Genomic DNA, 23,172 nt, shown 5'->3' on the forward strand with positions numbered 1-23,172 from the left:
CCTACTTCATGAGAATGTTCTGAAAATTAATATTCCTGCCAGGTACTGGGCTCTAAATACTTGCTACAATTTAGTAAGCGACCCGCCCTCCCACCCTGTAAGTTCCTAGCAAAGAGACGAGCCCCGCCCCCAAGCCTTGAGACCCGCTGATGCGACAGGTTCGGCCTCCAGCCTTAAAGGTCAAGCCAGATTCGCAAAGAACTTGTCAGGGAGTCATGGTCAGGCTCCCTAACGTCCCTCAGGACTCCCTGAGTAGACGTCTCCAGCACCAGGATCGCTCGCGCGCCTCAAGGCCATGCGGAGGCCACTCACCAGCTATTGCCCAGGATATTAAGACTCGTACGAGCGCGGCGACGGCGATGGCGCTGACGTCGTGACGTCACGGGGGCGGTGCGGCGGCGCAGGCGTAGTACGTCACCGGCGACCTGGCAGCCAGCAGTGTTGAGCCCGACGCGTCTAGACGCGGGTCGACCGCGGAGACGGTACTTGCCTTGGGGGCATGAGCTGAGGGGAAGACGCCGAGGCCACGAGGTGAGTCTATGCTCCTGCATCACAGCGTCGGCCCCGCAAAGGGCTCCTAGGGGAGGCTGCCCTAGGAGACGGCTTCTCAGGCCCCGCCCCGGATTGTCCCGCCGCTGGCCCGGAAATAACGATCCGAGTAGTGACCCATCGTATCTGGAAATTCGCGGCCTGGATCGGGAAGCTCGGGTTCCAGGCTTGACTCCGCCGTTATTGGTAGCTTTTAGGAACAAGTGCCTTTGCTTCTCTGCACTTCAGTTTCCCCAGATTGACTACTCCTAGCTTCCAGAGTAATTGCAGCTCAGATGGGAGGATAGATGAAAAAGCATTTTTGTGAAAACTCAGTTAACAATCTCAGGAGCGTTCGTCATTGCATACCCAAAGGATTCGGAGTCACGTGCCATCTTGATTTCTTATTACACTTTACCATTCCTCAAAAAGCGCTGTGCTGATCTGTCACAGATATTGTCTTACTGAAGCCTCATAAGACCCATGAGATAGGGTAATTGTGTACATTCTAGGAAGAAAGAAGAAACTGAGGCTCTGAATAGAGGAAAGGCTTGCTTCATTGATTCATTCATTCAGTAAATACTGAGCACCAGCCATGAGCCAGGCAGTGTACTAAGCGCTGGAGGTAGAACCATGATCAAAATTGGCAGTGCCCATTCCCTTAGCAGGTTACATTCAAGTGAAGGAAACAGAAGATAAAACAGTAAATAACACAATGAATTAGTATTAAATGGAAAGAAAAAGGTGACTTTGATGGAGACAAGGAGCTCTGCTCTATCAAGGAAAGCTTTTCTGAAGAGAAGAACCTGAGGGGAGATCATGACTTACTAAAGTTACGCAACTGGGTACAGAAGCCAAGATTTGAATGCATTTCTTTTGGCCACATTTTCTGTGCTCTTCCCACTAAAGATGGCATCCTCCTGTGATACTAAGTAGCTATTGATATTACTGTCATTTTTGATGAGGAAATCAGAAGGGCAATCATTCAAGTCTCATCTCAAATGTCATCTCTGTTAGAGGCCTTTCCACTAATTCTAAAGTAGTCCAACCCCAGGTTCCACATCAATTCACCTTGCTTAATTGTGTTTGCAACACTTATCACAAATTACATCTCGTTTTTTTGTTTTGCTTTAGTCTTGTTCTGTTCCTCTTCCAAATATAAGCACCCTGAGGGCAGAGACCTTGCTTGTTCCCTGCTCTGTCTCCAGTACATGGACAATACTTAGAAAAGTAGAATCTCGATAATTTGTTTTTAAATGAATGACCTGTAAGAAAGTAGAAGTAAAGCAGGGAGAAAACAAAAGGTTTCTCCTCCCCTGTCTTTACTCCTGGGAATCTACGTCTTTTTCACCTTTCTCGAAGGAGGTAAAAGCAAGAGCTACGGCTTATTCGTTTCTCTGTTTTCAGCACATAGGCCGGGGTTTAGCCATTGGTCGTTGTTTGTCACACATTAGTGAACAGATTAAACATGGAGGAAAAGAAGAATACCCTCATGTGCGGGGGTAGATAAACATGTTCAACACTTACCTAGGGGGTACTGTGTGCTAAACTATAGGTTGTGCTGAAGTAAGAAGTGTTGTCAGTTTTCAATGTATGTCAGCTGCTGTTATTAATTAAGACATTCTTGCAGCACTAACCTCCAAGGCACTTCTGGTTATAGGACACGTGTTTTCTCTAGCAGGGAATTCTGAAGTCCAGCACAGTCTGCCATCCTCCCAGCCCCCCTTTTTTTTCTCTACCACGTTAAGTATTTACTAGAGCTTTATTTTGCATCTGTCATCTCCTTCGTGGTCATCTCAGCAACCTGAAGATTTAAGCAGGGCACAAGCTTAGAGACAAGTGGCTTCCAGGGGAAATGCTAAAATTTCAAACCAGGTCTTCTCACACCCAGGTTTTTGCTCTGTCCACTCCTGTCTCCATCATAAGCCTCATCCTTGTTTTTTGGCTGTGAAATGAGACATTTAAGGAACTGAGACTAGTAATCATTTACGCTAATGTTAATTGAATGCTTCTTAGATGTCATGTATTGTTTGATTGCTTTAGGTGTGTGAACTCAGTGAATCTGCACAACTTGTATGAGCTGTTCCCATTTACAGAAGAGAAAACTGAGGCACAGAGTGGTTGAGTAATTTGCCTTAGGTTACAGAGCTAGTAACTGGTGGAAATGGAATAACTAAGAAGGAAGTTAGTCTCTTCCAGTTTCTCCCCAAGTATTAAATATGATAATAACTAATATTTATTAATTACTTACTGTTGTCAGGTGCAGTGCTTAGTGTTTTTTTCATGCACTATCTTCACATGGCCCTGTAAGAGAAGGACTGTTATTTCCGTTTATATATATGAAGAAACGGAGACCTAGACTGTTCAGGTAATATGCCAAGTCATACAACGTACTTTCAACCCCAGTTCTAACTCCAAAATCTATGGCCTTAAGTCTCTTTCATGAGGAAGAGATGTACTGCTGCCCTTCCCTGTCCATCACCTTTAGTGTCATTAAGACTCCCTGGTGGTTTCCAGGGCTTATTTTGGGTGACAGTTGTTGCACTGGAGTGTCATGTAGTAGGAAAGACTTTGGCCTTCTGCCCAGTCAGCCTCTGGCTTCAAAAGAGGAAAACTTTAGTTTCTACACACAGAGCCACGCCCCTTTCACCTTACATGGAAGTTTTTGCCTTCTGGCTGCCAGAGGATCTGTCCCAAGAGAACTGGTGCTGGGGCCCTGGTTGTGGAATAACCAAGGCCTTTGAAGGACTGCCTAGGGCATGCCCTTGAATAAATGTTTGTTGAACTGGATTTGAAGTCTCATTCACAGTGTTGCTTCTCTCCTGTCTGAATGTTCACATTTCCTTTAGTATTTCGTAGAGATTGATGGAAGCAGAAACCAAAACTCTTCCCCTGGAGAATGCATCCATCCTGTCAGAGGGTTCCCTACAGGAAGGACACCGGTTATGGATTGGCAACCTGGACCCCAAAATTACAGAGTAAGTTGAAGTCATCCTGATTCATTACCTATAAATTGGGATATTTCCGATGATGATGATGTTCAGAAGGATTTTCAAGGGATAGTCTTTTACCCTGTCATGATATTTTTCTTACATTGGGACTCTTCTGCAAGGACATAGACTTGGATATCCTTTAAACCTATATACTTGTTTCTACTTGTCAAAGATGTTCTGTTGTCAGCTATTAGAATCCTTGTACCCAGTGACCAGGAAGTTATTCTCTAAAATCAGCTTTGGGCATAATTCCCCCAACATGAAGGAACCAGCGGCAGAAGTCCGAAGTGTCAGTCCTTCACATATAGACAGAGAGGTACCACTTGACGCCGTTCCATGTTAAACAGCTCTGGAAGGTCAGAGCTGGAAGGGATCTTAGTGATAACACCAATCACCTTGGTTTTCATTGATTCATTAATGGTTTGAGTGACTATTGTATGCCAAGTACCATACTAAGCAGTTTTCAAACTTCTTAACTCTGAGGAACCTTGCCTTAAAGTAATTGGGACCTATGTATATAAAATAAGAGCTCAGAGCTGCTCTGATTAAAGCGAGGAAGAGATGCAACCAAGCCTTTTGGCCCCTGCTTTCTCTGGTAATCACTTACAGGGCTCCATGGAGCACACTTGAAAACCTCCAATATGTTCCAGCTCTCTTATCCTACAGTATAGGGAACTGAAGCACAAGAGACAAGTGCCTTGCCCACTGCCACAAAACTAATTGAATTGTCCTGACTCCCCACTCTTTCCACTGTGGATGTTACAGTGGAAAGGAATTGTTTAGCAAAGAGAATTGAAAGGTTTTTTCCTTCTCCCAGTTCAGTAGGGGCAGGCAAGGTGGTGGTTGGTGGCAGAATAGTAAAGGATGACTGGAATGAGCTGTATGTGGTCAGTGCTTAAAGCAAACGAGGAGGATATCATCCGTCCCAGAAGTTACTCCCTTTGTAGTAGTGTTAAAGGCAAGGGGAGAAAGGACAAGAGAACCTTCAGAGTCCGGGATGAGAGGAGATGTATCTAAGGGTTGGGATTAAGAGAGAGAAAAAGGAGTGTAAACTAATGAATCAGGAACGTGACAAAGTTTAATTCCTTAAAACTGCTCAAGCTCAAATCGGCTAAATGTAGATACTATTGGATCCCTCTAGAAATTAGGATGCTGTTTTAGATGTTTTGCTCCATGTTATGCCAGGTTGGTCCTGGGAGCCCTGGAATAGAGACTGTGCATTGATTTTGGTTCTATTTATGGCTCCTGGCTCTGAGGATGAACGTGTAAATCTTCCCAGCCTCTCAATTAATGTTTGTTGATCAAAGAAACTGTTGCCATCATCCAAACCCCAAGCTGTGAGGGGATGCTCCGGAGAGTGTTTTCCGTTCCCACCTCTGCTGATCCGAATGGAAATCTGGAGCATGGAAACAACGTTCATTGTTTTGGCTGCAATTCTCTGTAATGAGACACTTCTAATAGTGTCCTGCTGCTTGACGGGAAGGTTCAAATGGGCATCTGCTACCTCAGTTTATGTCGTACATTGGAAGAGTGTTTTCTTCAGTTAGAGCATTAATAGGAACATTGAATCAGAACTTTTCCAACTGGTTATCTCTGCATTTTTTACATCAGGCCAAGAGTGGATATTAAGTAATAATCTGCAGATTGGGGCCTTGCTGGCTCTTCGTATGGCTGCCCACCTCTATATCACCAGATATCATTTTTATTCTTTTTCCTCTAAGTCCTTGTTTTAAAACATCTTTTCTGTTAAACAAACCAATTTATTAAATGGTAATACATTTATTTTTAAGAACATAACTACTAGTCACAGCTTATGATTAGCGTGAAATGCTTAGTATTACCTCATTTAGTTTGCTTAACCATAGCAAAGAAAAGTAACATTTTAGTAAGGTAGGTCTTATTTGTGGAAATATATAATTTCCTTCCAAGTTTTTGAAATATATAAACTTATTAATCCTGTTTCTCTCAAGGTAATGGTTGACCTAGACTAATTATTAAAATATGGTCATTCCAAAACATTGAAGGATTACATGATAAAACTTAGGGGAACCTGTGGTATCTGGCTTATAGTCCAATTTCAGAAAGTATTATTTGAACCCAGATCTCTAAACTTCTAATGACTTGACAGAGTTTACAGAGCACCTTCTAGTTTTCATAATTAAACTTTCCCCTTTCAACAAAACCTTTCTTATCCCTCTTTCAAGCACATATTCATACTCTTTACCATCCCCCCTTCCTGATATCTTTTATAAACTAATTTCAGTGCCCATCCTATATCAATGCTTTCTTACCTCTTGGTAGAAGACAAAGTATAATATGTATTTACTGTCATTAATAGTTACAGAGATATGTAAAACAATGGCAGTTAAAAACTTTCTCACTCAGTTTTTCAGTTTATTTTATTATTCTAGTCATCCCGTGTGTGTGTGCTTGTGAGTTATTAATCTGTGTCTGGCTCAAGTTATAGTAGGGTGTCCATTCTCTCGACAGCATATGCATTGCTGACTCTCTAGCACTCTATTCTGCTGCTTTTTTATATGCGTTCACTTTGTGTTTGTACTACTGACCATTTTAGGGCCATCCTAGAGGCCAGGAATATGTTATCTGTATGACTAAATAGATTGTAAGGATTGGGTTTTAGGGGAGTGATGATGTACTCTTATTTATGGAGGTAGCAAATGCCAAACCCTTGTTCTTTCTAATGTGTTCTGATTCCTCTCAACTCCATTAGACCTCATGTTTCTTACCTTTAAAGTGAAAATAGTCAACTAAATGATCTGAATGTTTCTTCTAGCTCTAATGTTGCATTCGCTCCTCTTATTTAAGCTCATAACAACCTTGTGAAGCAAGTATAACAGATAATATTTTCCTTGTTTTATAGGAAGAGTTAAGTGAGTTGACTCAGTTTCCTGGAGTAGTTAATGATAAGACTTATTTCCCACAACCTAAATTGGTGCTCTTTCTACAAATATTCTAACAGCCCACATAATAAATTAGTGCTCTTTGTACAATATTCAAATAGCCCACATGATTAAATAGTTATAACCTAAAGTGTCCTATTCTAAATTTTAAAATGTAAGGACTTCTTTTAAATTGTTATGGGACCCAGTCTAACTGTCTAACTAAAGGTAAAACAACACCTCTGAATATTATTAGTGCCTTCAACAGAGAAGTTTAAAAAATTTATGTCCTTAGATAGTTTCTATTTTCCACGTTGTGGTTTCCTCCAAAAGGATTAATACTGTTTTCTTTATCAAATATTAAATATGCTGTATAGAAAGCCAAATTAATAGCCACTGCACCGTGCATAAGTTGAAGTATGAGGAGGAACAAAGCCAGGAGAAAGTCTAAAAGAAGGGACATTCCAAATGGAGGGTGAATCATAAATAAAGTTGTATAGTAGGAGTCAGAAAGATTGTTATGTGTGAGCAGAATGTCAAGAAGACCTTTTTGACTAACGGAGAGGTTGAATACTAAATGATAATGAAAATAGTTGGATAGGATATTATCAGGTTAAGACAGGATCTTTAAAATTTATTCAGACAAGCTTGAGTTTCATATAGAAGAGACTCATTGTAGGTGTTTAGCAGGAGACAGACATCATGAAAGTGATGTTTTAGTAGGGAAGTTGGACATCAATATGTAGGGTGAATTAGAGGAGCAAAGACTGAAGATGAAGATAGCTACAGACCTGCCATTAATATCACCTAGGTCGAGACAGTGAACTTGGAGACCAGTGGTAAGTCTGAGAGATGAAAAGAGTGATTGAAGAGAAGTGGAGAGTTGAAGATGATCCTAATATTTCTTCCCCGAGAAATGTAAAAGAATTATGTTCACATTGACCACTGGGGTAGCTAGAGAGGGGCAATCAGTTTGTGGAGGGAAGGTCATTTTGAGGAATGTTAAGTAAACTTGTAAGCAGTAGAGAGCTCTCCAGGTGGAAATGTCCTTCCGATATTGAATTTCATGGATAAACTAGAACACATGAAAGAACACTGTTAACACCTGAAAAATCCCTTTTTTCTGTCAGCCCATTCATTATTTTTCCTTCGTTGCCTGTGCTCTTCATACCTTGGTTTGCACAAAACAGCCTCTACTGTTCGTTTACATTTAATTAAATTTGAAACACAGTAAGACCAGTCCATTGCATACAGCATAGAACATAAAGACCCGCACATAAAATTTTTTATAAGTTCGGAAAGAAAGTTTTCTTTAGAACAAATCTTGCACCAAAAACCATCTTAAATGCCATTTCGTTGGTTTCCCATTGCCTACAGCATCAAATTAAAATCCCCTTCCTAAGCATGCAGTATCCTTCACAACCTGTCTCCTACCTGCCTTGCAGTCGCATCTCTTACTGCCTACCCCCATTCTCTTCCAGTGGATCAGACTCTTTCCACCCTTATGTTTGTGCATGTGGTATTCACTAACCATCACCTTCCCTGCACAACTGGTCTTCTTCATCTTTATGCTTATGTATATACCTGTATGTGCAAGCATGACCCTGTTTTGTAATTGTCTGATTACATATCTCCCTCTAACCAGAATGTGGGGTCCTTGATGGCAGGACCCTAGTTGTCATCTGAATAGTCCCAGTGCCTAATATAGTTCGTGACACATAGTAGGTGTCTCTTTTAACATTTGCATAGATTTATTACTTCTCTACTATTAGGCGGGAAGGCCATTTTACTAGTGATTAAGTTGCAGAAATATGTATGGAACTGGAGGACTAATTCTCCAGCTCCTGAAGGCCGCAGGGCGCACATTTCCTTAAGTGAAGCAAGGCTCTGATGTGTAGTGAGCTCTCCCTTACTTTAGCAGCAGATGAAAGTGCTTGCAGATGTGAAAGCAAGAGTCTTCAGGCTTTTTTCACTATCAGAGCTTGCAGTCCCCATCTCCAGGAAGCAAAATAGTAAACATTTCATTCCTTTTGTTTCGGTGTTCCGATAATTTTAAGAAATTATCAAACAAGAAAAGTAATCCTGGAGAAGTTGAAAGAAACAGACCTAAGCAGATGTTCCTGGAATCTTAAGGTCGCACTTCTTGGGCAGAACATATTTGTTAGCTTTTCAAAGAATAATCTGCCGGCAGTTTTTTTCCTTGAGTAAATTAAAATTCATTTCCTAGGAAATGCCGATCGCCTTACCTTCCTGCTATTAAGCAGAATGGAGCTAATGAAAAGATGACCAGCCCATAGTAGCTCTTAGATTATTTTTAAAAAAACGGATTTGCCCACCATTCATTGCAACTGGTGCAGTGTTAGGGTTTGAATGGATATAGTAAGTGGAAGATGCAGCTGGGGGAAACTCTTTTAGCCCATCCATCTGTGCATTTGAGAGACTCACCCTTGCTGCAAGCTATTCAAAAAAATCAAGGAAAACCAGAAATTTGCCTTTGAGGTCTCCCTTTCCCTTGAAGAATCACCTCCTACATTCTCACTAGCAGTTTAGGTCTCCTAATGGGAGTTGAGAGTTTGGAAACAAGAGGGTTACAGTGCTCTTCCTTTCAAAACAGGTTTACAGACCAGGCGAATATCCACAACATGCCCCAGGATCTGTGCATCCTGCCCCAGGGTAGGACCTGTATTATGTCTTCCTTGCTCCACCGTGTCAGGCACCTGATCCAGGATAAGGGGCTTGCTTGTTGATGTGCATTAGTGTCAAATTTAGTATAGCTTATGATCCGTTTTATATATTTCTGCCTCCCAAAGGAGATTTTTACTCCAGAATAAAATCTTGATGAGGTTACTCCTAGAAAACAATGTGAATAAAAATGTGGCTATAAAGACAGCTTTACTGACTCCCTGTGGGGTAGAATTCCCAGTAATAACAGATTTAGCATGTGGGCTGATACCTTTTTAGTATCACAGGGACAGCATTGTTTAGAGAAAGCCTTGACTCCGTTTGAATAGCACGGAGGATGCCAGGAGGAAGGCCAAAGGAAAAGGAAACGGGAGAGCTGTTGGTTTGTCTCACCCTTACATCAGATGACAGGAAGTCGGAATTGAGATTGGCCACAGCAACCTGTTAAGGCCACATCTGTTTGAATAACTTAAAAGCTCTATAGAAACCAAATAAGTTTTAGAGAAAGGAATCAGGAAAAGAATGAGGGGCAGAATGGCACACGGAGCTCGGAGAGAACCTCCTGCCAGGAATAAATTTCTTCCTTGGCCATCAATATTTTTTGTTCAGCCATGCTCCAGAGTATAAACTGTGTTAAGCAACTAAGGCTGCATGATTTATGGGACTGGCCGGGTTCCTTTGCCCCGTGTGAGACCAGACTCAGTCATGTTGTGGTTCCACATTGTCTTGACATTCAGTCAAATCAGGAATTGTAACTCTCAAGCCACTAGCTGTGACTTGGTTTTGGGCAGAATTTCTCACAAGTGCAGTTTGGGGTTAATGACTGTGAAATCTAATAGGGAAGTCTTCCAGGGTTGTTTTCTTTGTGTGACTGTATGTGTTTGTTACTTTGTTTATTTTTGAGATAGGGTAGGCTTTGGCTTTTGAAATGTGGGTGTGTCTGATGGAGTTGTAGTTATTCACAAATACTATTTCATTGCCAAGAAATTAAAAATAAATAAATCGACACTATTTTTGAGCTTTTCTCCAAAAGAAAAACAAATGGTGCTTGTGGGCCAGACAGCTGTTTGTTAGGTGTGGTTTTCTGTTTGGTATTTTTGTGCTGGACAGACGCATAGCCATGACAATTCTAGTTCCCATTCCAAATAGAGGCAAACAACTCTGTTTGCCAAATAAACTAACAGTGCAGTTTGGAGGAAGGCAGGGGGCGGGGGCGTGAGATTTTATCCCTGGGGTAAATTATCTCCTGCTTTTATCTCTCTGAAGTCAGGCCGAGTGGCCAACAGATTCCCAGCTCATGGGCTGTTCCTTGTCCACAGATACCACCTCCTGAAGCTCCTCCAGAAGTTTGGCACCGTGAAGCAGTTCGACTTCCTCTTCCACAAGTCAGGTGCTTTGGAGGGACAGCCTCGAGGGTACTGTTTTGTTAACTTTGAAACTAAGCAGGTAACTGATACTTATATTCTCATACTCTCTCATGGTATTTGTTCATCTCTCCTTAACTACTAGAATAGTGGTTCCTCATGGGCAGGGACCATCCATGTCTGATTCGTCTCTCTGTGCCTTGTTCTGTGTCCTAAAGGAGATCCTTGGTAAACAAATGAGGTAGTGAACAGCTTCCAAACTCTGCTCGCCGCCCAGGCTCTCAGACTAGGGCCGCTGGCCTGCTTTCCTGACCACATGCTCAGGGATGCCACGTCCAGCACATGGGCACCCTCCTCTCCGTTCCATTTTGCTTTTCCCTTTCATAGCTGACCAACGGGGCTTCCTTTTTTTATCAGTTTTTCCCGCGGGTGCAGAAGCCTTCCCTGTCTGTGGTGAGCCGCCCACAAACTCTTTCATTTTGATTTCTTAAAAATGTACCCTTCTCAGTGTCTCAGAATAAATGTATATGAATTTAAATATATATGGAGGAAGAAAATGTCCAACCTCAACCACGTTACATACATGTATCTTATATTAAAATTTAGTCCTTAGAATAGATTGCATTAATAAAGGACTTGAATTTGAATGTTATTTAATATAGAAATTCTGCTTAATGTTCTATAACTTTACTGGTTATATGTGAGAACATTGCCTAGTTATTATTTTATTCATAATTATATTTGGATGTTGCTTCTTTATAAAAGTAAAACATCTTTAATTAGGTATCTTTCTAGTCTCTTCACATTCGCACAAACAAAACAACAACCCTGGAAGACTTCATACACACACACACATACACACATCTGTAGTTTATAACACAAATAGGGTCATATGGTTCTGTTTACCACCACTCAGAGTGTACTCAATTTTTTTCTATCACCTAATACCCATCAAGATAACAGTCCGTGTCATGATATTATTGGTATAGATATATATATATATAAAAATTCATTGACCTATATCTTTAATATTTATACATTTTGTTAGATGTAACGGACCTTGGTTTAAATGCTAGTCGACAGGACTTTTGATGACTGCATAGTACTTCATTATATGAACATATAAGTTATTTGACTAGTTGTTAGCTATTTCAGTTCTTGCCAATGATTCATGAGTATAAGTTTAGTAGCAAATATATTTATAGCTGTATGTGCATATTTACTACATTCATGAAAATGGAGTAGTGTCAACAAAGGCCATACGTATTTTTTCTTAATTTGACTGCCAGATTGTCACCGAGCAGTGATGTATCAGTATTTTCTGAGACTGTATGAGAGTGTCATTTGTCCTGACCAGTGCTGGGTTGTTTTTTTTTTATTTCCTCTAATTTTTTACAGATGTGATAGGCAGTAAGTGATACATTGCTGTTCTTATTGTTCAAGTTTTTTGGGGGAAACCGAAGGAATGCCCAATATGGTTAGCATTTTTAAATACTTTATTCTTTCTCAGTCATAGAATGTGATGAGGATTCTTAAAGACAGCTGAAATTAGTGGTCATGTGGGGGCTAGACACTGGTTTAAAAACACTGGACTAGGAGTCATGAAGCCTAGCTTCTATTTTTGACTCTTTTATTTATTAACTTTGGGCAAGTTTCTTAACCTCCTTTGACCTCGGTTTTCATCTGAAAATGGGAATTAAAAACACACATGCCTTTTACCTTATAGAAAGTTGAGAAAATAGATAAGGGTACATATGAAAACATAGTTGGCATTTAATAATAATGTTGAATACATGACTTTTGACACAGGGCACAGAGATAGGAAATTATCTTTTAAAGCATTTGTCTCTTTATGGCATCTTATTACCGCTGATGCTACAAAATTAATAGTGCTGTGTATATTCTGATTCACAAAGAATGAAATGTCTCTCATCTATCCCTTTAACGTCATGTGCTGTAGTGAAGCAAGGATGCCAGTGACTAATGCCTGACACATAGTGGGTACCCAGTGAATATTTGTCTAATGTTATGCTGGCGAGCTCCAGAGGAATAAGAGAATCATCAGTAAAATTAGATTGGAATGCCTGCTAGTCTTATTCCACAGTCTCAAATAGGTTCTCCTGTTTCTCTTCCTGTTCCTTTAGGGCTTCTTCACCTCCAGTAAACATGGGGTACGCTTGGCCAGATGCCTCATGGCTACAAATGGAGCAGAGAAGGCTTGGCAGGATGGAACAGTACAGCCAGGCTTCCTGGGAATGTCCTAGAGTGCCCGTTACCCAGTTTCAGGAATTCCTTTCAACCTTGTTGCTTCTATATCTGATAGGGAAGGGGGAGGGAACTTTTGGCTCTGAAAGCCAGGTGCATAGATTGGCTCACACAAATACCTTGCTCATAATTTCTTTGACTCACTTCTGCTTTTTCCGGCCTAGTTTCCTTCGCTCCCATGTCCTTTGAAGCCATTACTGTTTCTCACTATGGATCCAGGGAGTAGAAGCCTTAGTCCGGGCTCCTTGGTGGGGGAAGTACAATTTCTTGCTGCAGTAGGTGCTGCCCTAACAGAAGTAAGAAAGTTATTACCTAATAGGAACAATATTATTAACTAACACTGGTTGAGTGCTTACCATATGCTCCATGCTTTACATGTACTCCTGTGCTTCTCACAACAACCAATGAGGAAAAAGTAGTAGTATCATATTTTACAGGTAAAAAAGCTAATATTCAGAGAGATTAAGTGTCCTGCCAAATACTACACTGCCCGTAAATGACAGCCAGAAGTTAAATTTTTGTTTTACTGACTGAAGAAAATCATACCCTTTTTTTTATTCTCCCTTTATTTTATTGTAAGCCTTTTGACTAACTGTAGTCCCTTTCCTGGACAGGAAGCAGAACAGGCCATCCAGTGTCTCAATGGCAAGCTGGCTCTGTCTAAGAAGCTGGTGGTGCGGTGGGCACATGCTCAAGTAAAGGTAAGTCTGACATGCTAAGAAGACAGTATCAGCTCTTCCTAAATGAGTCTTTCAAGAGACAGTTGTCCACTTACCCATTTGCATCTCAGTCTCTTCACATCTGGAACAGCCATACTTTGGTCTCCTGTTCGTATTTACCATGTGTGTTGCCAGATTTTTCTTTTGAGAAACATCTCAGGAGGGATTAAGTTCCTTTATTGTTTCTCTCCACATACCCACAGATTCTGTTTTTGATTGATTTTTCCATGTGGCTGATGTGTATACTCAGACCTCTATCATTTTTTTGGTGGGGTGGTTCTTTTGAGGAAAAAAATGTATTTATTTTAAAAATTAGTCGCTTTAGGCATTATTAGACTCTTCCCAGCCTCTCCATTCTGTGAAGAATTTGAATATGTTTATTCTAAATGCTTGGGAAATGGGTAGTTTGCATGAGCACTTAAAGCACTGGCATCTCATTATGCCAGTGATTTTTAGTTATTTTGGGGACTTTGCAGTGTCTGTATTGTCTTCAAGGCCTGAGAAGTAGCACACTGCGTTATGTGTCCCAAGAGAAAATGCACTGGAAAAGCAATGACCATGAAAAAAAAAAACGAATGGCTCTTTGTCATAGGTGGTACAGGAGTGGCGAAGTAGATGTACTGGAGGAATCCCAAGAGTGATTCTCTTCCTTCTGCAGTGGAGTCTTGACATACCTGCCTACGAAAAGATTTGTGACAGTTAAAATGGGAGCTTCATTCTTTAGCTACAGGAGCATGCGGTTTTGATCAGAGACTCCCTACCTAACAGGCTTCCCAGTAAAGAGTCAGAAATTAAACACTTGGGCTCAGTGTCCACGCTGAAAAACTGAGTTCAGATGCTTTGGATCCATATGAGTATTTCAGGTAGTCGCAGAATCTTCTCAATTTCTAGGACACATTGCCTTAAAAATAGAAACAACAAGAGAATTACCAAGTGCTTTTTTGCTCAAAAGAAAATCAAGTCTCATTTGCCAAACTGGCTGTCATTTTCTCATTCTGCATCTCATTGAAAAGGCACGCAAGAGAAATTCCTGTCTTTCATTTGAGACTCTCTGTGCCTCACAGTTCTCTTCTCCTACAAGTCTTTTTGACCAGAGGCTCCTGATTGCTCTTTAATATTATATTCACTTTTTACAGGAAGTATATAATTATCTGACATCAAATTTAACTGCACTTTTACTGGAAAATGTTTTCTATGTCAGTGGCTGCAAGCTGTTTCTACTTTTCTTCTCCACTCAGTCTTGTTAAGAGTTGACTATTGTGCTTTGGTACTTTGCAAAAATATAGTAATATTTTAAAATGTTTTGGAGGTGGCAGTTAAAATGAGAAGGTAAGAGGGTAGTCCTGCTGTGTATCTGTGCCATCTGTGAATTTGAAAGTTGAAATTCTTTCTCTACCCAATAAGGAGGACTAATAGCTAGATGGGAGGTTTCTTCTAAACTCCTTTTTCTAAATTTATAGCTTTTAGGCCAAAAAAATTGGAGTTTTACATTAATTATAAATGTAAAGCAGTCGTAAAATTGTCTAGAAATGCACTGACAATACACTGATGGGGTTGGAATTCATGAACCCACACTTCACAGTAAAGAGCTGGTTTTTGCCCAGGTGAAATAATCTCCCTTTTTCTTTCTTTCAGAGGTATGATCATAACAAGAATGATAAGATCCTTCCAATCAGTCTTGAACCCTCCTCTAGCACTGAGCCCACTCAGTCCAACCTAAGGTAAGATGGTGTACTGTAGAAAGACACAACAGTTATTCAGGAGCTTGAGCCATTTCTTCATTCCCAGCCTTCATTCATACTCTGGTAAATCTTCCGACCCTTAATTTAGGGTAGAATCAACTAACTTTTGACATGTTGAGAGAGGTACTAGCTTTTGTGCTTGGCACTGGGAATACAAAGATAAAGCAGACACAGTCTTTACCTTAAAAACAAGCATTTTAATGAGGCCTTATGTCTCTTTGGTATTTAGCATTGTACAGTCATTCCTCCATGAGTTCCTTTATTCAGAATTTTAGTTTGCAGCACTTTGATTCTATGTACCGTTTTAGCAACTATAACAGTTTTGGTACTAGTAAGTACAAATTGTCAGTTACTTCTTCTGGAGTTAATTCAAAACAGAAGGAACTAAAGGTTGGGTAGAGAAAGGGGAGGTTAAGTGGATGGTTGAGCAGAAGTAGAGTTTGGATAGGAGATGTTTGGGGTTTTGTTTTTTGGGTTTTTTTGCATTGTAGCCTAGGGAGAAATTTTAACAATAACAATAGCCAGGATTTATGGAGCTTACTGTGAAGCAGGCACTGTGCCAAACACCTTACCTGCCATATGCCATTTAATTATCATAAAAGTTCTTGTTAAAGTACTGTTACTCCCATTTTACGTACAAGGAAACTAAAGTTTAGAGAGGTAAAATATCTTGGCCAAGATCACACAGGTAGCAAATAGCAGAGTCCACACTCAAAGCCAGTTCTACCAGACTTTAAAATCCAGTCTTTCAGCTACTCCTTCAGAGAAACTCCAAGCTGTAAATGCAGGAATACAGTTCTAAAGCCCTTTCCAGGGGAGGCGGGGAAGATATGTGAAGTGTCAGTGATTTATAAGGATTTGAAAGCAACACTCAGTCATAAAGGCAGGAACGTAGTGCCAGTTTGGATGGAGGGCCAGACAGAAAACAAACAAAAATCCTTTCTTGTGTATTACCCATACCAAACAAAACAGAGTTACAAGCATCTCATTAAACTATGGGGGAAGGCGATCCTGAGATGTTGTCAGGAGGGGTGAAATTGGTAAAATAGAATTAATATTTTAGTTACTAATTTAAGTTTAATATCATTGATATTTCTTAATTTTGTGCTGCTTTATCATTTTGTTCTACCAGAAATTTTTTTTAAAAAAATTATGATGTCTCTAGATTCACTAGGAGTTTATATCCACTGTGCTATTTTCCCCATGAGACTGAACCTCCTTGATCACAGATTGGTGTCTGTGGAAGTTTTCATAAATCTTAATTCCTATTGGGAAAGGAGTAATGTATTTATGCTTGCTAGTCCTCATGTTACAGCGAAGGTGTCTTTAGTTTCTTATTTTTAGTGTTTGTACTTTTTCCTAGATAACCCAGTGTTTTCTATTTATTTTTTAATCTAGAGAACCTCATAACATATATGATAACATATATGTCCAGTTAGAGAAGGTGGTTTCCCTGTGGCTCACACAGGACGAATGGCTGGCTGTCCCATTAATGAAAGAGTTGCTGGAGTGCATCTTAGTAATACCTCAGTGTTCTTTTTTATTGTAACTTAGTTCCTTAATTTACAGTGCTCATTTAAAATTATGAGTATGTGTGACAGATGTATACCTTTTGAGGATGTCTAAACGACCTTGTATACATTCCCTTCTGAGTGTCTCACTCTGGCAGTAGACCATCGACAACATCAAGAATGGAAAATAAAGGGAACCATGAGCCAAAAAATACCTACTGCCAGAGTGCTTTGCATCCTGGTTCAGGGATAGCAGTGACCTTAATTGGTTGGAATTCTCTACAATTTTTCAGTGTCTCCTCACCCCTTCTCCCTAATATTGGGCTGCTCAGCTCCCATCCTGATGGGGAGGGAAGAGCAAGGGCTTTGGATATAAACAAATTGGGCTTGAATCCTGGCCCTGCAATGCAATAACCGTGTGAACCTGGGCAAATCACTACCTTTCTGCATGTGTTTCTTCATAAAATGTGGATGATAACTCTGGCAGTATTGGTGCAAGGGTTTGAAACAATTTAATGCAAATGCTGGGCACAGTGCCTGGTTCTTTTTAAGCACTTTGTAAATGATAGCCTTTATAACACACAGTTGTCAGGAAAAAGTAACTTTACACGATTTCCAGGATGCATTTCATTATCATTCAGTGATTCAAAAGATAGTACAGTGTAATATTTACTGGCATGGGCTGTGGAGTCAGGTTGTTTTCAGATCTCATCTGTACCACATACTGGCTTATATAACATTGAGCAGAGTAATATTGTGCCTCAGTTTCTTCATCTGCAAAATGAGAATATAACCTATCTTAAAATCATTGCTTTCAATCCTACATGAATTATTTTTTTCTAGTTTCTAGGTATATAGTTCAGTGATATTAAATACGTGCATAATGTTCTGCAACCATCACTAGCATCCACCTCCATAATTCTTTTTGTGAAACTGAAACTATGCCCATTAAACAATAACTCCTTATTCCCACCTCCCCTCTAGTCCCTGACAACCACCATTCTACCTTCTGTCTATGATTTTGACTAAGTATGTCAATTAAGTAGAATCATACAGTATTATTGTCTTTTCGTGACTTTTTTTGTGACTGATCTGTTTCTTAAAATGGCAGCAGCATTTTTTGTGTATATTTTATATGAAATGTTTGAATGTTCATATTTGAGTGTCTTCTTGCTTCTCTGATACACATAAGGGGCACAAGGAAGATGAAATACACTAGTATTTTCCAAACACACCCAGGCCCACTCTGATCCTCTACTATCTTTTTTCCAGTGTCACTGCAAAAATAAAAGCCATTGAAGCAAAGCTAAAAATGATGGCAGAAAATCCGGATGCTGAGTATCCAGCAGCACCTGTCTATTCCTACTTTAAACCACCAGATAAAAAAAGGACTACTCCTTATTCTAGAACAGCTTGGAAATCTCGAAGATGATGGTTATGAATCACGGTAGCAGCAAAAGCAAAATTGATCTCCGCACCTGAAATCCTCTGCCTTTGTACTTTTTCGATGTGACTGGTACTATCCAACAGCGCACAATCAGATGTTAGAGTTTGGTAACATAACATTTTTGGATGTTCCTATGGATGTTTCTACTCTGAAGTATGTGTGGAATTGAGCATCATCCAGAATAAATAGGATTGTATCCAATTGTGATTTGAACACTGGGATGCTCTAGTTGGCTGGTTTGTTTGGATTTGTAACTTCTCAAACATTATATAGTGTGCCAGAGAGAAAGGCAAACATGAAAAGTGTTATTATTCAAATCAGGAAACTAAATTTATTATCGTCTGTCTTAAAAGAAATAGAGCATTTTTCTGGGCTCCAGTGTCTGCAACATAAAAGAGGCAGGGAAAGAAGTGAGATTTTGAATCATGTTCAGAACTGTCCCTCCAACTGGACTAAAAAGGAAAAGGTTCTTGGCAAAAGGGAACTGGTTCGTTGAGCAAATGTTGCAGTTGTCTTTTTAAGAATTGTGCTTATTGTTTTAAAATCCCAAGTAGGAAAACACAGTGTATGTCTTAAAATCGTTTGCATCGACAAAACTATAGAATCAAATTTAGCATTTTATACCACAACAGAAGTTCTATTTGGAAGTCCAACTTTTATTCTATAGTGATCATTTTTAAAAAATCAAAATAATCCTGCCTTCGATAACACCAAATGTTGTTACTAACGTGGAGCTTTTGAAATTGCACTTATTGCATGAGATTGTTTTTATAGCATGAGAGTGTTCTATTTGAAATTGTATCATGGTCAATCTAAATAGAAATGCAAACTTTCTTTGAAAACGTAAACATTTCTATATTGATCTCTATCAAACATATTTATTAATCATTGTTTAGGGTCTGAGTAGAAGAAATTGAATTGTCTTGTGGGGGGTGAAGTGGGGACATGCAGTGGACACAGTCAATGGAGCAGGCACTACCCTGGCACCAAGATTGTAGTGACCTCATGTTTTATGTGGTTTTTAAAGGCTTGAAAGTCTGCATGACTTATAATAATAGGAAAATAAATCGTATTTATTTGGGAGCGTGTTTCTCTCGGCAGTTTTGGTCATTTTGGTGCCAGGTTGACGGACTGTTTCATTGAGCAGGGCCGTTGCTTCTTTACCAGGTAAATAATTTTTTATGCCCTAGGTGCCATTCTTAGTGATTACAGACTTTTTACCATTATCATTCCTAGCAAGAGAAAGCTTTCATTGTAAGAACTTAAGTCTTCCTGTGAGCATAAATAAATTTAGGACACTTGAACCAAAACCTCAGCATATAGCAAGGTTTCAGAATTCACAGAACTGGTTCAGAGAAATTCATATCACCTTTCCCAAGGTAAATCTTTTTAGATATCTTTAGATATTAAATACTTTCCGCATTTATTAGCTCTGTCTATGATGCAAGTAACTCTCCTTCCTTTGGGGGGATAGTACAGGGAGGTGGGAGCAGCATCTCCCATTTTTCTGGTGACTTCTTAAGAGTATAGAATTCACCATTTTATCCTTAAGTCCTCAAAGGGTTGTAGTGGAGTAGGACTTACTTAATGCAAAATAGTCTTCTATTTTTAATAGGAACTTAGGAAATACTTAACTTTGAATTATCTAGAGCTGTTTCCTTTAGAAACCAGAACTATTTATTTGTATTTAAAGCAATGTTTATTATTTGTACTGATTCTTATTACTCTGTGTGAATAAATGTAAGACAGTGTCTGTGTGGTTGTGTCTTCTCTCATCCATTTTCTGGAATAAGGACCGTAGCTCTCTGGTGGCCTGTTTCCCTTCAGAACTGGGGCCAGTGCGGGGGCGAGGGGAGGAGGACTGTTTCCAGGTGCTTTCCCTACCAAAGGCTCTGGCTAGAGGTGACCTCTCGGGCAATTCTTCCCACCTTTATGCCTGCCCACTTCCGTCGTTAGAGGAGAGAAGTGAGAGGAGCTCTTCTTGCTGCAGCCTCACTATCTGAAAAGAAATGGTTAATGCAAGTCCCTGAAAGCTTCATGTTGTGTTTAGTCCTTCTTTCAAAGTAGAGGTTTCAAAAGAATAAATGTTCATGTCATAAGTATGATGAAAAGATGATAAAATATAAGTGTTAACTTGGTACTAAGTTATCTGTACTTTAAAATTATTTGTTGGCCTGCTGTTTTGCTAAGATTATGTCACATAATTTCGATTTATACAAGAGTAAAAAATTGAAGGAAATATTCAGGACAGGTATGAACCGTCTTCTTAACCTCAGTTCCTGTTTTATCAAATGCAAAATGTAACCCTAACCAGTTGATTTTCTGTAATTGGCATCTCAGTTTTGGGGAAGAGGATTGCGTGAGGAAAGACCTTCCAAAGCATGTCAAAAGTCAACAGCAAAAGTTTTTTTTTTTTTTTCTTTAAATACTCTGGAGCCCTGCACCTTGTTTGTTAAGGTGTGCACAGTTAATATTTGAATCATCAAATATCTTATTTTTAGTACTATATAAAAGAATAGGTGCATTCTTGCCTTATAAGTTAAATGTTAACTATTTCCTGTATGTAATCATTTTCTTAAAATCTGATTTGATCCTGTCGTTTTTATTTATGATTTCTCTTTTTCTCTCCTGCTCCTGTATAGTCCTTCAACAAATCCTGTCAACGTTACCTTCAGAATACATCTAGAATCCCAACACTACCGTCCTTGTTCAAGCCATCGTCATCTCTTGCTCGGACTACTCCAGTACCTTCGTAATTATCCCCCTGCCTTCCACTAGTGCCGCCTCAGTTCCACGCGTTCGCCAAAGCAAACGTTTTAAAATCTGAGCATGTCATCCCCTCCTCAGCAGCTTTCCATCACACCTAGAATAAAATGTGAAGACCTACAAGGCCCTATATGGCTCCGCCCCGGCTGCCTCTCTGACCTTCGAGCCTCCTGTTATCCCCTTGCGCACTGTGCTCCGGCCACACTGGCCTTGCTGGTCCTTGAAAACGAGGGAGTTCCCATCACATGGCCTTTACGTTGGCTATTCCACAGAGCCCTCACTTGGTCGTGTGTTTTCAAATATCAATGATCAAGGGGCCACCAGACCTCCCTTTCTTAAATCGCAGCCCTGTCCTGTCCCAGTCTTTTTCCCCTTTTTCATTTTTCTGAACAGCACTTACTACCCAACATTATAAATTCCCTTTTTTTCCATTAGAACGTAAGTTCCATGTTAGAAACTTTTATTCACTGCTATATCCCCAACATTTAAAACAATACCAGGTATACAATAGCGGCTTATATTTGTTGATGAAAAATCAGAATTGTGGGACTTAAGAGAGGAAGGGCCTGGAGGGGCCCATAAAGCCCCCTCATTATCCAGATGGGGAAAAAAAAAAAAACCCAGAGAGACAAAGTGACTTGGCCAGGATCACATAGCTAACGGGAGAGAATTAGGTAGAACCAGGCCTGCAAACACCTGATCTGGCGGGCACTGGCGACAGCCAAGACCAGTGCCCGCTCTTTGCACAGCCCACAAAGCTAAGAATGGTTTTTACATTTTTAAATGATTGAGGGGAACGTCAAAGGAAGAACATTCTTCGGTAGCACGTGAAAATGACATGAATTTTGAATTTCAGTGACCATAAACAAATTATTATTGGAACATAGCCGTGTCCGTTCACTTACATATTGTCTACGGCTGTTTCCCACCTACAATAACAAGAGTTGAGTGCAGCAAAGACTGTGTGGGTCACAAAGCCTAAAATGTTCACCATCTGGTCCTTTACAGAAAATGTGCTGAGCCCGGCTCTAAACTATACTCCATTAGTGGAAATGTCTTTCTAAATCTCTGTGGTATCAAAAAATTCCCGTGTCAACAGCAGAGAATAAAAGCAACACAGAGGTGATGGAATGGTGTGCAGTGAGTATTGTCAGCTCCTTACCATGTCTCTGACCCCTTATATGTCTTTCAAGATAGAGATCTGGCTCGCCAAGCCTACAAGCATCACTGTACTAGGGGAGAAAAAAAAAAACAAAAAACAAAAAAAAACTACCCAAGTGCAAACTAAGGCCCAAAGAGCTTTAGCATCAGGTATGCCTCTGAATTCTGGCCTCAGCTTCGTTCAGATGACAAAAACCCTACCCTACTCCAACTGGCTCTTGGAAAGAAATGTATTGGCTCCTGTAACTGAAAAGTCCAGGTGTTCAATGATATGGTCAGGAATCTGTCTCTTGATTGCATTTTCCTCTGGGTTGCTTTCATTCTCGGGCAGGTGCTGCTTGGTGGTCTCAGGGGAGAGACTTAAATCCCAGGTGAAAAAAACCAGATCTATCAGAATTTATCCCAGGATGTGGTGCTGTATCTTCCTTCCTCTGCATCCAGTCTTACTTGGCTAGGGTTACTGATTATAGTGAATGCCATCTTATTTTTTTATATGCCCTGTAACCTTCTAAACTAGAAATAGAATTTAAAATTTTAGCCTTAAAAAATAAGACAAATCAAGTTTTCCTCTTTTGAAAACAGGCCACTCCCCTTTGAGAAGCTTTCTGGTGGGGGGCCTCGTTAAAAGGAAAGTGGTTCATTCCTCAGACATATAATGAGCATCCGCCATGTGCCAGGCATGGAGGGTGTAAGAGGCTAAGGCGTGGTCCCTGCGCACCATCATGTGCCAGGATAAAGGGAAGATTCGAGAGCTGCAGGAATGCAGAAGATGGGCACCTAACCACGCTGGAAACAGGTGAAGTAATAGATGATTTCCCTGGGGAAGCAATACCTGAGCTGAGTGCTGTAGGATGTTTAAACACAAGCCAGGCGAAGGATTTAAGGAAAGTGTTGGAAGAAGAACAAAGCCCAGTGAAGTGAGCTAATCAGAAGAGGAGTTAAGATCCTTCGAATACCTACACCCATAGATAGAATAAGCCAGATGGACGAGGCATTCTACAATCTGCCCCAATACACTTTCTTCCCTAACCAGACGGAATTGCTTGTCCACCCCAAAAGGATGCAATCTCCCAGCTCCCTATGTCCGTGCCCAA

At 40.2% G+C, this 23,172-nt stretch overlaps 2 protein-coding genes across 6 annotated transcripts in view; one reads left to right on the top strand and one right to left on the bottom strand.

Annotated features, from left to right (window-relative positions):
* The window catches only part of MRRF (mitochondrial ribosome recycling factor), a 48,544-nt gene extending 48,128 nt beyond the window's left edge, over positions 1-416 (bottom strand). The window contains exon 1 of one of the 2 annotated variants that reach the window (XM_016155956.2): positions 313-416. The gene's annotated coding sequence lies outside the window, so the exon portion shown is untranslated. The remainder of the gene's footprint in view (positions 1-312) is intronic. The other variant, XM_016155955.2, reaches the window with a different exon arrangement.
* RBM18 (RNA binding motif protein 18) lies at positions 404-19,902 on the top strand. Of its 4 annotated transcripts, XM_036238970.1 has the most exons (8): positions 419-531; positions 2,789-2,896; positions 3,378-3,506; positions 10,423-10,549; positions 12,612-12,638; positions 13,347-13,433; positions 15,087-15,172; positions 17,977-19,902. In XM_036238970.1, exons 3-8 carry the CDS (start codon positions 3,394-3,396, stop codon positions 18,134-18,136), a joined length of 600 nt encoding a protein of 199 aa, XP_036094863.1. In that variant the 5' UTR covers positions 419-531; positions 2,789-2,896; positions 3,378-3,393; the 3' UTR covers positions 18,137-19,902. The 4 variants fall into 4 exon arrangements, with proteins under 4 accessions (XP_036094864.1, XP_016011444.1, XP_036094863.1 ...); XM_036238971.1 differs by lacking the exon at positions 2,789-2,896 and having other exon boundaries at positions 404-531; XM_016155957.2 differs by lacking the exon at positions 12,612-12,638.
* Positions 19,903-23,172: the final 3,270 nt, after the last annotated feature.

This window comes from Rousettus aegyptiacus, unplaced genomic scaffold, assembly GCF_014176215.1.
Source record: "Rousettus aegyptiacus isolate mRouAeg1 unplaced genomic scaffold, mRouAeg1.p scaffold_m13_p_3, whole genome shotgun sequence".
Lineage (NCBI taxonomy): Eukaryota > Metazoa > Chordata > Mammalia > Chiroptera > Pteropodidae > Rousettus > Rousettus aegyptiacus.